This window comes from Diadema antillarum, unplaced genomic scaffold (genome assembly GCF_040938485.1).
Source record: "Diadema antillarum isolate AM-2024a unplaced genomic scaffold, OU_Dant_1.0 scf00000085, whole genome shotgun sequence".
Taxonomy (NCBI): Eukaryota; Metazoa; Echinodermata; class Echinoidea; order Diadematoida; family Diadematidae; genus Diadema; species Diadema antillarum.
In genome coordinates, this window is record NW_027270974.1 from 646,942 (window position 1) to 660,259 (window position 13,318).

At 39.6% G+C, this 13,318-nt stretch overlaps 1 protein-coding gene across 1 annotated transcript in view; it reads left to right on the forward strand.

Moving 5' to 3' along the window:
- The window catches only part of LOC139717911 (U3 small nucleolar RNA-associated protein 6 homolog), a 30,496-nt gene extending 24,357 nt beyond the window's left edge, over positions 1-6,139 (forward strand). Inside the window, exons 17-20 of the mRNA XM_071629397.1 lie at positions 191-297; positions 606-672; positions 3,361-3,433; positions 5,976-6,139. Coding sequence (XP_071485498.1) covers positions 191-297; positions 606-672; positions 3,361-3,433; positions 5,976-6,139 — 411 coding nt within the window. The remainder of the gene's footprint in view (positions 1-190; positions 298-605; positions 673-3,360; positions 3,434-5,975) is intronic.
- The last annotated feature ends 7,179 nt before the right edge of the window (positions 6,140-13,318 follow it).

Consider the following 13,318-nt stretch of genomic DNA (forward strand, 5'->3'; position numbering starts at 1 on the left):
CCTATTCATAAGCATTTGGATTCGGGGCAACGTTTGCTGATCATCACATACAGCTGACTAGTTAGTGTTTTCCAATCAGCTATCAAAGCTCAGTAGTGATGAGTACAAGCAGAAGTGAAAGCTATCTATCGATCTCTCTCTTTCTATCTCCATTCATCGCATTGATTCTGTCTGTTCATCTTCCCCTCAGTGTGGTCTAAAGGAGCACCGACACGTTGCCCTCCCCCTCAAAGTCAGGTACCTGGAGTGGGCAGCCCTCAGCAAGGGTATGAGCAAGGCCAGAAAGCTGTACCAAAGGTGAGCCTGGATACAAGGCTAGCATTATAGCTCAGCCTCACATACATGTAGACTTTGCTTTAATTGATTGTTGTGTGTGCATTTTGGAGCAGTTGATTTACCTCTGGTGCCAATATTCACTTGTTTATAAAAATCGGTTATACTGCAAGAATTTATTCTTGATATTTTGCCTTTTTCAGATTAAAAGTCTAGTAAATGGCAGGAATATCAATTTACACAGTAGTGGTCGAAATGTGTATTTGCTTTATTGGATTTTTCCTTTTATACGATCTGTTACTTACTTACTTCCTTCTTTAAATCTCTTGCAGAATAAAATCCGAGAAACCAATCACTGAGGACTTCTTCAACAAGTACATCACCTTGGAACAAGCTCAGGTGACTTGCTCACAGTTCTCCAGTGTTTGATTTGTCCTTGACAGTAGTTGCAGTTCATGTTAATTATTACAACAAACCAAAAATCATGCTATTTTGTAAGCCTCAAAACAAATCTAGAGTAAAATACTCTGTTTGCGGCAGGCTATGTTTAGGGTGCCTATTTGGGGCAAGGGCCATTTCATTCATTGATGAAAAGGCCCAATCAGGTGTCATTTCCCATAACACTTGCGTGTAACTCCTGCTTGTGCTCTAAAGTGGGACTAAGCACACATGATGTTTGTTAGCTGTTTTATTGATGAATGAAAGTGACCCCTGCCAGAAATAGGCACCCTGCCGCAAATTGGGTATTTTACTCTATCTATGATACATTGTAGCAAGCTGAAGTACCAGGGCTTCTGCTGTCTATGGTAGTCTGGCTTAGTAGCACCCAGTTTGTTGAAATGGACTGTGATGAAGTGCGACCAGTATGCTGTGTATTTCGCTACAACTTTTGCCTCTAGTGCATGAAATAGGCAGTTTTGACTTACAAATAAAGATATGATATGATGTGATACAATATGAGATATTCTTGTGGCAATAAAAGATATACAGTGGAAACTCGATATAACGAGATGGTCGGGACCGAGTCATTTTCCTCGTTATAGCCGATATCTCGTTATATCAGTAGGCATAAAAGAAGGCATAGAATAAAGACATTAATTTGCACATGTGGGACTACCCATCATATTTCAATCAATACTGATAACTTGATATTGTGTGTGAGGGAATTACTCACCTTTATGGGTAAGAAGATGTTTTTCGCCAAGGAAATCCAATATTAAGAATGTATTTCTTATTAATTGTAGATGTTTGAATTTGTACATTTATATAGCTTGCGATTGTATGAAGATCGTCTGTGGATTGGTATGTGGTTATCGTATGGGTGTGTGTTGTGTGGAAAGCTTGAATATGGTCTGCACAATGCTGTGTGTGTATGTGACACATTCTGTATGTACATTATGACTGCGTGTGTGCGAAGACGGGGAATTCCCTAAGTAGAAGGCCAATCACAGCATCAGATTGCCTCACACCTGCTAAACGTCATGATGATGTCGTGTATGGCCGTCCCACCACATTCTCTGCATGTATCAGTGTGCGTGTACACACACACTTCACACGTACAACATGCAGTGCTAGCTGGAGTGCACTGAAGAAAATGATTATGTGTATACAAGACAGTTTTTGGCGCATCAAGCTTTACAATCTCGGAAGATGATAGCACAGGCGAAATAAAGCTTTACCGAAGGCATTTTGCTTTACCTCGCTATAGCAGGTTTGATTTACTATGTTTTTCTTTGTTTGGAAGTCACAAAATTTATCTCGTTATAGCAGTTATTTCGTTATAGCCGATCTCGCTATAAGAGTAGCATTTTACATAGACTTGTGTGGAAGGAAATTTGGGACCGAGAAAATTTCCTCGTTATAACCGATATCTCGTTATAGCAGTGTTCGTTATACCGAGTTTCCCCTGTACAATGAAAATTACATTAAAAGAAATCATTGGGTAGCCAATATGATTTGATTTCTTTGGTAATGATGACAAATTATAAAAGTGGGAATGGTGATTGCAGTTAGACAGAGATGGTTTACTGAGGTTGGTCTGTCATGTTGAAATGAAGTGCACTGCAATTAGATTTTTTTTTTAAAAGTAATCCTTTTCCAAGGAGAATACCTACTCGTGCATAATTCAATTGTTGAATGAGAGCACAATCCATGATTTAATCAAGTAGCCAAGTATTTTGTGCACACACAAGGACTATATCAAGGATGCATGTCTTTCTATTTCAATATTGAACCAGGAACCGCTGTCTTGTTTGCTGACAGTATGTGGATTGTCAATGCTTGCTGTGATGATTTTGAACTTTTTTCCCCAGCTTATCGATAGATGCTGAGAATGTTGTGAAAACTAAGCCAGTACAAATCTGAGCAAGCTCCTGATGAAGATTTTCTGGTGAACAAGAATCTGAATATTACCAGTATAAAAAAGAAAAGAAATGAAAAGAAAAGGAAAGGAAAGAAAGCTCTGCTGGGTTTAGTATGGGGTCTAATGCAGCTAGACTCGTGGACTTAAAGGGAATGGCTAGTAACTGATCAGTGGGAATCAGTAGGAATGCTGGAGGATGATTGTTCCAATCCTTGTGGGATTCATGTAAGATTACATTATATATCTTTTGTTATGTGAAAATTATTTGCTTCAGAATGGTCTCATATTCAAGTAATGTGCAGTTTAATGTTTCCAGGTTAGCGTGCCTGGTCAGTGACGGGGCATTAATTTGCACAATACTTGAATATGAGACCGTTCTGAAGCAAATAAATTTCTCACAACAGTAGATATATAATGTACTCTTAAATGAATCCACAAGGCTTGGAACAATCATCCCTCAGCATTTGCACTGATTCCCACTGATCGGTTACTAGCCATCCCCTTTAATAATGCAATCATATAAAAGGTGCGTACATAGAGTGTAACTGTTTCACCACAGTGCATCTGTGTACGATATTATGTCACAAATTTGACTTAAGAGAGGTTGAACTAAAGTATTGCTGTTTAGGAACAGACAGAACCAGTGTATTTATACCAAAGAGTTTGTGAACTTATTCCAGAGTGCTGTATTTTCTTTTCGTGTGTCCGTATGTGTGTATGAGCAGCCAAACCCAAAGTACAAGAGAGTCTCCGATGCCTTCGAAGATGCCGTCTCAGAGTTTGGTGACGTTTCTCCAGGTAAGAAGTTTAAAAGTGTTACATGCCTAGTAGTGATGGTGAAGGAAAAAGTATTGTGCTATTTGTCATAGATTCGGGCACACTGGGAGCCAACGGGTTAATTTGAAGTGCAGTCAACCTCGGCTTAGTTGAATCCCAAGGGACCAGAGAAAATCCTTCAACTTCTGTGAATTTTGACTAGCACATGTTTATAGCCATCCGGAGTAGAATTTTTCTTTCAGTTAGCCAATTTTTTTTTATTGGTCATAGATTCGGGCACACTGGGAGCCAACAGGTTAATTTGAAGTGCAGTCAACCTCGGCTTAGTTGAATCCCAAGGGACCAGAGAAAATCCTTCAACTTCTGTGAATTTTGATTAGCACATGTTTATAGCCATCCGGAGTAGAATTTTTCTTTCACTTAGCCAATTTTTTTACTTGAGCGAAGTTGACTTCAATGTGGTGGACTGTTTTCCCATCACAAGATGAGGTAAATTTGTACAGAAAAGAAATTCATGTATTATTGTATTAATAATATTGAATAAGTAGTGTAATATCTTAAATTAATTGGGGTACTACAGTGATTTGGAAAAAAATGAGGCTACGTAGTAGAGCCTAAGGTTCATACACCAATGTCATTTGCCACTGAGGAGAGTGATATAGCCATATCATTCGTGGAGGCTGTCTTTAGAGCCATCATGGAATATGGCTGCTTTGGGCATTATACAGTAAACCTCGCATGAGTCGAAGCTCTCGGGACTGACAAAAATGCGTCGACTTAAGTGAAATTCGACTCTCGCGAGAGTCGATTTTTTTTCGACTCACAGTTATGTACATGTAGTATAGGACATTTGCATGCATGTGTGTGTGTGTGTGTGCGTGCTTGTGTGTGTTTGCATTCAAATTTGTCTGTACTTGAAGATAATGTTCTTATTTTGTTCTAAATTGAACATGGAATTTGTATCAATACTAGTACCTAGTAGTTAAACGTAGTTCGCTGAGAATGTCTGCGCTAATGTGGCAATGTGCATGTGCTATGTCTATGGTGCAACATAGGTAGCCATCTCTGTCAACCTACCCTGAGACAAACACTCTCCCAGGCCCATCCTACCTCCATTGAACAAAACTATACAGCCAGCCGGGCACGCACAAACAAGCTCCACCCACTTGGCCTGTCACTAAAATATTAAAGCAGCGATTGGTTGACCAAGGAGTTCTGGCTTGACATGGATAAAGTATGGATGTGCTGTGTGTATGGATAAAGTACATGGATCGATGTGCTGTGTGTATACATACATGTGTATGTATTCGACATGCGTGCAGAGCGGTACGGTGAGTGTGCATGCTTACCTGCAGCAGGCCAGGGACGGGGTTCTGCGACATGCCGATTATTTTGTTCTCCTCTAAATGTAATGAGAATGCCAGACAAATCTTCTTCGGCTCAAGTGATGTAAACTACGTGTATTTTGTACAAAAGGGACTGACTGTTTTACTTCGACACAGCCGAAATTCGACTCTCGTACTTCGGCTTATCCAAATATTTCTTAGAGAAAATACATAGGGAAAAATCGGGACTTTTTATTTTGCTTCGAGTTAAGTGATTTTCGACTCACTCGACGTCGACTTATCCGAGGTTTACTGTATATGAAAAGTTTGTTCGCAAAAACCGATAAGTCCATTTTTGAAGATTTTGAAGTATGGTCTCTGTCATAAAGTACAAAATAATGCCTTTTAAATGATGTATTGGTCACTACATATAAAGGTACATTTTTGAAGTTATGGTCAAAAGAAGAGTAAATTTTCTCATTATTCTCTTTATTTTCCTTGACCTTTAATCGCAAATATCTCCATTTGGCAAATATGGACTTATCATGGACTTCATGAATCGCAAATATCTCCATTTGGCAAATATGGACTTATCAGTTTTTGCGAACAAACTCTTCATATGATTCTCTGTTTTGATTTGGGAAGGTCAGAGCTTGTAGTGATGATTTCTGACTTTTTTCCCCAGCTTATCGACAGGTGCTGAGAAAACATCATACTCTAAGCCAGTACAAATCTGAACAAGCTCTTGGCCTGTAATTGTGAAACTGGTCCAGAATTTAGCTGTAGTGAAGTTTTCTTCTGCCTTTTGAAGCAAGGTTATGTTTCCAAGCATGATCATGATATGGTGCTGAAAACTGACAAACTGATATGGGGCCTGTACAATTTATATGTTTCAGTGTTAGTGGAGGTGATATTATTGTAGTCCTTCATGCTTTCATGTAATGAGAGTAATGATCTGTGTGACAGACATAGAAAAATTGAATGTAGGCGCAATGCATAGTGAAATAATGGTAGGATGTTCCTCCACTACAAAACTCGTCAACTTAGGCTGTCAAAGTTAAAATCTTGTCAGATTTAAACTACTTCCATAGATTTCTATCCACATCATTGTTATACCAGGTTGTATATCTGTTAATGTGACATCTGAATGTATTCATGGTAATGCCTACCTATATCTGATGGTACTCCTAATAAATTAATCGATTGATGTGCTTAAATGACACTTTTCACATGTGCAGGTCTGTGGTTGGCTTACATCCGCCATGAGACAACGCATCCCAGCGGGAACATCGCCAAGGCAACGCAGCTTCACTGGAAGGCGATGAAGCAGCTGGAAGGGGCACACGTGGAGGAGTTCATCAATGGCTACACCCTCATGCAGACACGTGAGAGCGGAGACTGAAGCAGGAGGGGTTCAAGGATCACCCTTCTCTCTGGATCGGCCCCCCTGGTTGGAGGAGGAGCAGGAGGAGGAGGAGGAGGTGGTGGAGGAGGATGGGATGGATGGTACGAATAGCTTCCAGCAGCGACCATGATGATGGGATGCAGCGAAATGCTAATTCATGCTGCTGGTGTTGGAGGCTAGTCAATATCTCCATTCTTTGGTTGCCCACACTCGTTGGGCCTCGCCTTGCCTTGTGACAGGTGCAGGTGCCGAGACATTTCATCTACAGTGTCTCCTTGAGATTGATAGAGCTTGCCTCGATGATCTTTCATCACCTGACAAAGTGGTACCATTGGGAGTTTATCTTCTACTTGGACTCAGGCTCTTTTGCACATGATGCCACTACGGAATGGAGAAAATTTAAGAGCTTGGACAAATAATGCACTTATGTTATGGCCTGATGTAGCCAAATACTGGAGCTTGCTTACCTCAACACAGATTCATCAGATATGTTGCTGAAATTTATTTCTTAAAGGGAAATATTTAAAGAAAAAAAGGGAAAAAATGTGAGCTGTGATCTATCTGTTGAATAAATGCCATTATGCAACAGTAAGTGAGATGTTTAGAGATATACTGCAGTATGTTTGTTGCAAGCCCTTCAAATTTCCACTATGTTTTATCTTAAAAATGGCACCCAGACTCTGAATAGCATTTTGTCAAACACCAGCTCAAGTAACCAATAAATTCAGCAGCATGAAGCTTAGAGATGATTTAGACACTCCGTTGGCATAGTTGCCAGAATGAGGTGTTGGCCAACTGCACTGACACAAATTGAGTTCATTTTTTTATTTTATGTATTTGTGACTGTGAATCTAGCCCCAGATTTGTTTGTGTCGTATAGTGTGTATTTCAAGCCACATTTTAGTCAGTTGACTTATTTTGAGATTCCATGCAAGGCTTTACAGTCATGGATTACAACCTGAAACCATCCCAGGGCCCTGTTTCATAAAGACGACTTAAAAGCGACTGGTGATCAGTTCTGATGTGCTATAGTTATCAGAATTTCCATAATTCAGCACAACTGATCACTAGATATTCGTAACTTTACGAACAGCTTTATGAACCCCCCCTCCCCGCCAGACCTGCAGTTATAACTTCCATGGACATTTCATACAAACAGAATATCAGTAGAAAGGACAGAGTTAACCTGTTCCACAAGCAATTCTCTGAGAACTTTCAATGGCCCCAAACAAGACTCTTTTTGCTTGTCAACAGAGAATTGACAGGTTGCTAATCCACTTGGGCAAAAGCAGTCAAGCAGTATGCATGTACTCCCTTTCTGTGGTCAAGTAAAACGTACATGTGCCATCGAACAATGCGAAGTATCGATTGATCAGACGTGAGATATGAATGTATGTGGTTATGGTTAAGGTTTGTTGGGTTTTTATGCAAGCTGAAAGTCATTGACTGTTACCATTTGCAGAGTATTATGCTACAGCTTTATGTGGCTTTCAGTCATAGATTACCACCTTGCTAGAAAGATTTGACCTTGTTGGCAGGGTTATAATGAATGGTAACTTGGTCTCAACCCTGGTGTGTACATGCCATCCTGGGCAGCATGCTCAGCAGTTTCATTATCATTTGGCTAATATCCGTTGCAAAAACAAACAAAGAGTTACTGTACAAGCTGAAATTTTCGCGATGGTTTTATTTTCGGGAATTTCGTGAATCGCCTTTGAACCGCGAAAATAACAACACGCGAAAATAACAAAGCGCAAATAGCTAAGTTCAGTTAGACCCTCGCAACCGCGAAATTAACAACAGGCAAAAATGTCCTCCAAGTAGCAATTCGTGAAAATATCTGTACGCGAAAATTTCAGCTCGTACAGTAGTGGATGTGATGTGGCATTGTGTAACAGTCGGGCACAAAGACCATTATGATACAAAACTGTTGAATGATGTGATCTCTGTTCGCTTGTGCTTGGTATTTGAGTCCCAGAGGCAGATAACTGATTGGCCGATAAATCACAGGAAAGACCGTACCGGTCCTTTCTCTCAGCCGCCCCCCGTTCGTTGATAGAGGCATGGGATATTATGTGAATTCTCAAAACCACTGTCTACCTCATAGTATGCTGACATATTCTAGTCTGTCAAAAGTTTTGGTCCCTTGTGATATTTCAAAGCTTTTCTTTTGTTTTGCTAAAATTTTTAAATGTTATTATTACTGAATGCAAACACACATTATTGATATTTGTTGAAAGACCAAGTGTCCATAGAATAAGCCAGTTCGGGGTTAGCTCATGGGCACATGGGTACAAATGACCTTTCTTCTTTCTTAGTTGATTAGGCACTCCACTAGTTTTCAAGTGACAGAAGACATAAGCTTGCCCAACGTAACAATTTATGGAATTCATCAGGGTCATGTTCAAACAAAGGATGAACTTGCGTAGACCAGGGCCCCATTTCATAAAAGGTCGATTCGATAACAACTCTTGCTGGAATGGCAGTTGTTGTGGTAATGACAAGAATCCAGCTTCCTGATTGGCTGTTGCTATTGGAAGTTGCCATTCCAGCAAGAGTTGTCATCCTAACATCTTTTATGAAACGGGGCCCAGGTGACCAGAATGATCCTTCCATTGGCATTTTGGAAAGCATCCATCTCATTATTTTGCATGGAATGTATTAACAATCTCTTTCTATTGATATTGTCAGATACTGCTTTTGCTGTCAGGTGGATGTGCTGGCAAGCACCACTTATAAGGATCACTTGAATAATCATTACATCACAGATGCTTATCTTAGTGAATTTAAAAACCAACATGCTCTACTGGTACAGATGACCTTTTTCTGCTCATGCTCAAAGTGGAACCCCGAACTGGCTTATTGAGTTAAATGAGATATGTATTGAGAAAACAAACAACTCATTGTATGTTGTCCCATATGCTCACATCTGTGCTGGTAGCTCTTTGAGCTAGTAGATCTTCAGATTTTTATGGATGGGTTGTGTGACATGAACGTTAAGAGTGCCATTTTTTTTTTTTTTTTTTTCATGCAGTGAGTCAATATTCTGTGTACACAGTAACTCAAAATAATTTTTGTAAAACCAATTTTGGTAGAAATGTTTCTGTGTCATGAAACTTTACAAGAGACTGTTAATGTTTGCTCAGTGTGCAAATAAATCTGCAGAATGTTCAAATGTGTTTCTGTCTGTGTTCTTATCAATCCATTCATATTTGTTTGTACACACACAGTATTAAAGTAAAGTCAGATTTTCCTTGAAACTTTTCTAATGTGTTCTACTAATATTGCTGCATTCCCTCAATATACATAAATTATAGGGTTTCATTCTTCTTGAACTCTTGGGTGCCATTTTCTCATGCCCCAGCTCGGCTGATGGCTTGTGAACTTCACATATTTTGCTCAAACGCAAAACCTTGAATAACCATGCATAAATCATGATATAGGCCTCAGTATATGCATTGAAAGCATCATGCGCATGTAGCCATTGCGTTGTTGCAATCTTGACATCACAACAAAGTGTGCAAATCTTCTCTACATCTGTGCTGTACAGGACCTGTACCACACTTGTAGCACAATAAATTCTATGAAGTTACATGTACAAGGTTCTGAAAAACAATACATGTATTTTACAAAAGTTCTCATGTGTTGCAATCTCAGATTAACTGACAGTGTGACTTGCGTGATTGTGATGAAAAGGTGTTTTGCATTTGCCTGTTAGACTGTTGTGTGTGTCGACTGCTTAAAAATGACTATTCAAAGAATGTGTATACTATACGTACAGTAGAGTTATCTGCAACAAATTCCTTGGAACAAGTAAAAATGATTTTGACATATCCATATTTAGTGTATGTGGGATTGAAAACAATAAAGTACATTATACAAAGAAATTAAAAGTGGCAAAAAAAAAAATTCTCTGTTATACAGTAATAAGAATTTGTTGATACAGTACATGTAATTGTCTGTTATTAGAGTCTATTGTCCCAAACTATCAATGCCGCCATCTATGGATGGTCGCACAGTAGTTGAATATCAGCAATAGGCTGTGAGTCCTATCAAATGCACCTGTACCTATAACGGGTTAATACTGCTTAGAGTACTTGTACATGGTAAACATGGTCCATTGTATGAATACATTCGTTTGGATAAAATAGCACTAGGTTTGAGGTGCTAGTACATCGTATTGGGCTTTAGAGATGGTATAGTGTTGGTAATAGAGATTAGAAACCACTTATATGAAGTAAAGAGCATACAATGTAAGAGAAATTCAAATTTAATTTTATGAAAATCGGTTTTGAAATGACGGACATATCAAAAAACAAAGTAAAAACAAAGTGGTCCAAATAAAAGGTGGAACCCATCTTTATTAGGACCTCTTTTTTGCTGGATATCTCGGCCATTTCAAAACCGATTTTTGTCAGATAAACTTATAATTCCTATTCGAATTGTATGCTCCTTTGTATTTCATATAAAAGGTTTCTAATTATCTCGTTAAAAAAATAAAACCTGAATTCCCATCTCGACCAAAACTATGCAAGGGGGCATGTAAGGAGGGCATGAAAGCAAAGTGGAGAGGACTACATTTGAGGGCCTGTGCAGTACGTGTGTTTGTGTGTTTCTTGTGAGTGTTTAAGAGTGAAATAGGGAGAGAAAAAAAGTGCATAAATTTATGAGATTATGTTTGTGACGTATCTGTGTGTGTGTGTGTGTGTGTGTGTGTGCACTTTCCCTTGGTGTAAAACGAGGACACACATACGAACTTTGCAATTAAACCGAGGACACACAGAGAACCGAGGACGTCCTCGTTACACAGACCATCCAAACGGCCTGCTTTTGCATGTAGTAGGGGTACATGTTTGTTGATCCTCGAGTAGCATTGTTGTAATAAGTCCTTGGTTGGATGGTAATACACGAATGAGTCCTCGGTTGACAAGAGTCCCACTGACACACAGGTCCTCGGTTATGTGGTAAAATTCTTGTGGGTAAAACAGGAACAGGTCCTCGGTTTCCACCATAGACGCGTATGTGTGTGTGTATGTTGTGTGTGTCTATATCAAAGCAATAGTCAGTTGGAGTCAGTTGGTGTCAGTTGGTACTGATAGAAGTATGTGGTGTCCACTCAAAGCTACGTCATGACCCCATGGATCTTTTTTTTTTTTTTTTTTTTTTTTTTTTTTTGCCGAGCTCTTAAAGGGGCATTCTGGACGATTTTCATAATTTCACATCATGTAGTACATAAATCGACAGCTCTATGGATATATTTGTGGAATTTATTGTGGTCCTTGAGCAGAGAAATGAATACTCTAAAAAAACCTTAAACAAATTACACTGAACAGTGCTGGTGACATACGAGCCTCACATATTTCAGAAATGTAGCAGTGCGATTCACTATAATACCGCTTGCTTAACAAGTTCACCTGTGTAGAATCTATGCATGCCTTCTTTTTTGTTCTGTTTCCTCAAGCCCCAATTCATGCATTCTTATGGTGAGGCTGCCATGTCATCATCCTTTTTCATTGCAAATTCGTTATGAATTTTGAAAACATTCTTATTCCTCGTCCCAATCACTATAAATTCTGAAACTCTGTACTCGGTATACTAGTAACTAATTTATAGGTGTTCAAATGTAAAAGTCTGAAAATCATCCGGAGGACTCCTTTAAATGGCCAGTATCAGTTCGATGCTGTGTGGCGCCATCATCGTTCAACGGGGGTAAAACATTTATCCTTTTGGCGTGCGTGACAATCGTGATAACCTTTGAAGTCATTCTCTGTTGATTAAACAGAGTCGCAATGAATCACGTGAAGATAACTTCGCTGTCCTCTTACCATATTTTGACATTATTCTTTCACCCCTCATTCCATCATTTGCCCATTATCATCGCCACTCCCAGACATTGTTAACTCTTAGAATGTCCAGCTTCCAAAATAATGCTCTCCCATCTTACCGATGACTCGTACTTCAATGCAGATTCATCCACTAAACAATCTATTCCTAGAACGAATAATTCTTCGTTCCAGGAATACTCTTACATGAACATTAATTCAGGTGGTATATAGGATTTGGAGGAAAGTGTCGATTAGTTTGTTACATAACATCGGTTGCCGCGAACTCCGATTGGTGTGAATCACTTTTTTTTTGGGGGGGGGGAGGGGAGCGCTCAAGAGTTGTTGTAATGAGTCTCCGATCGTGGTAAGATTACAGACTCCATTCTGACAGCAATCGACTCGGGTGTCTGTTCGAAAGGTGCTGCCCTCTCTCCTATAATAACAAAACAAAGCAAAAGAAAACAAAGCAAAAAATGGAGCGGGAATGGATGTCGCCAAACGATCACCTTTCCATCCCAAATCGTGTTGTTAATTGCAAGCTCACAGGGCAATGCTCTCCGCAGAATAATAATGATGTTCTCATTCACAGAACAGAATGTTATTCGCATTCATAGAAGAAACTATATGATACGCCTACATCAGAGCAACGTGTCTGAAACGGGTGTCATCTCTGGAAAGCTAAATTATATCGATAGAGGAATTAACAGAATCTCCCTTTCTCTCGCCAACGCCATTATACTTCTCATCAAATTTGTGATTCGTTGGAATGAATACTGAATACGATAGGAAATGGGGAAAAAATAAGAGTCGTTTTGCCAACGTTTCATCCTAGTGAGTTTCCAATTACTTTACATCTCCAGAGACTAAGACGAGTCGGTTCGAGATTAGAAAATCAAAGAAGGAGATAAAGAAAGGGGAGGGGGGTGGGGTGGAGCGAGCTGCTGATGACTTTAGATGGAACCTGTAGGAAGCGATACATGACTCTAATGCGTTTAGATTTCTCGTCCTGGCGTGGATCTTGTCTTGTGTTACTCTCATGTACCATACTCATGCAAATGAAATCACGCGCTCTCGTCTGCAGATTCATGTCCCTTATAGTGGGTTAGATGTCATTGCTGTCTATGCCCCGACAGTAATGTATTTTCCTCAATTCATTGGTGTCTTCCTAAAATGCGAGTGTTTTGTGTTGTCATTTTTCACTCGACAGAAAGGAATTATTGATACAGTAACTCCTTCTTACAGGATAGAAGTGTCAGCTCTTTTTGGTTACCATGTTTTGTTGTCGCTGTTTTTTTCTTATGAAGTAAAAGTTGCGGATCGGGGGGGGGGGGGGCGCACCCCCGGGCGTGTG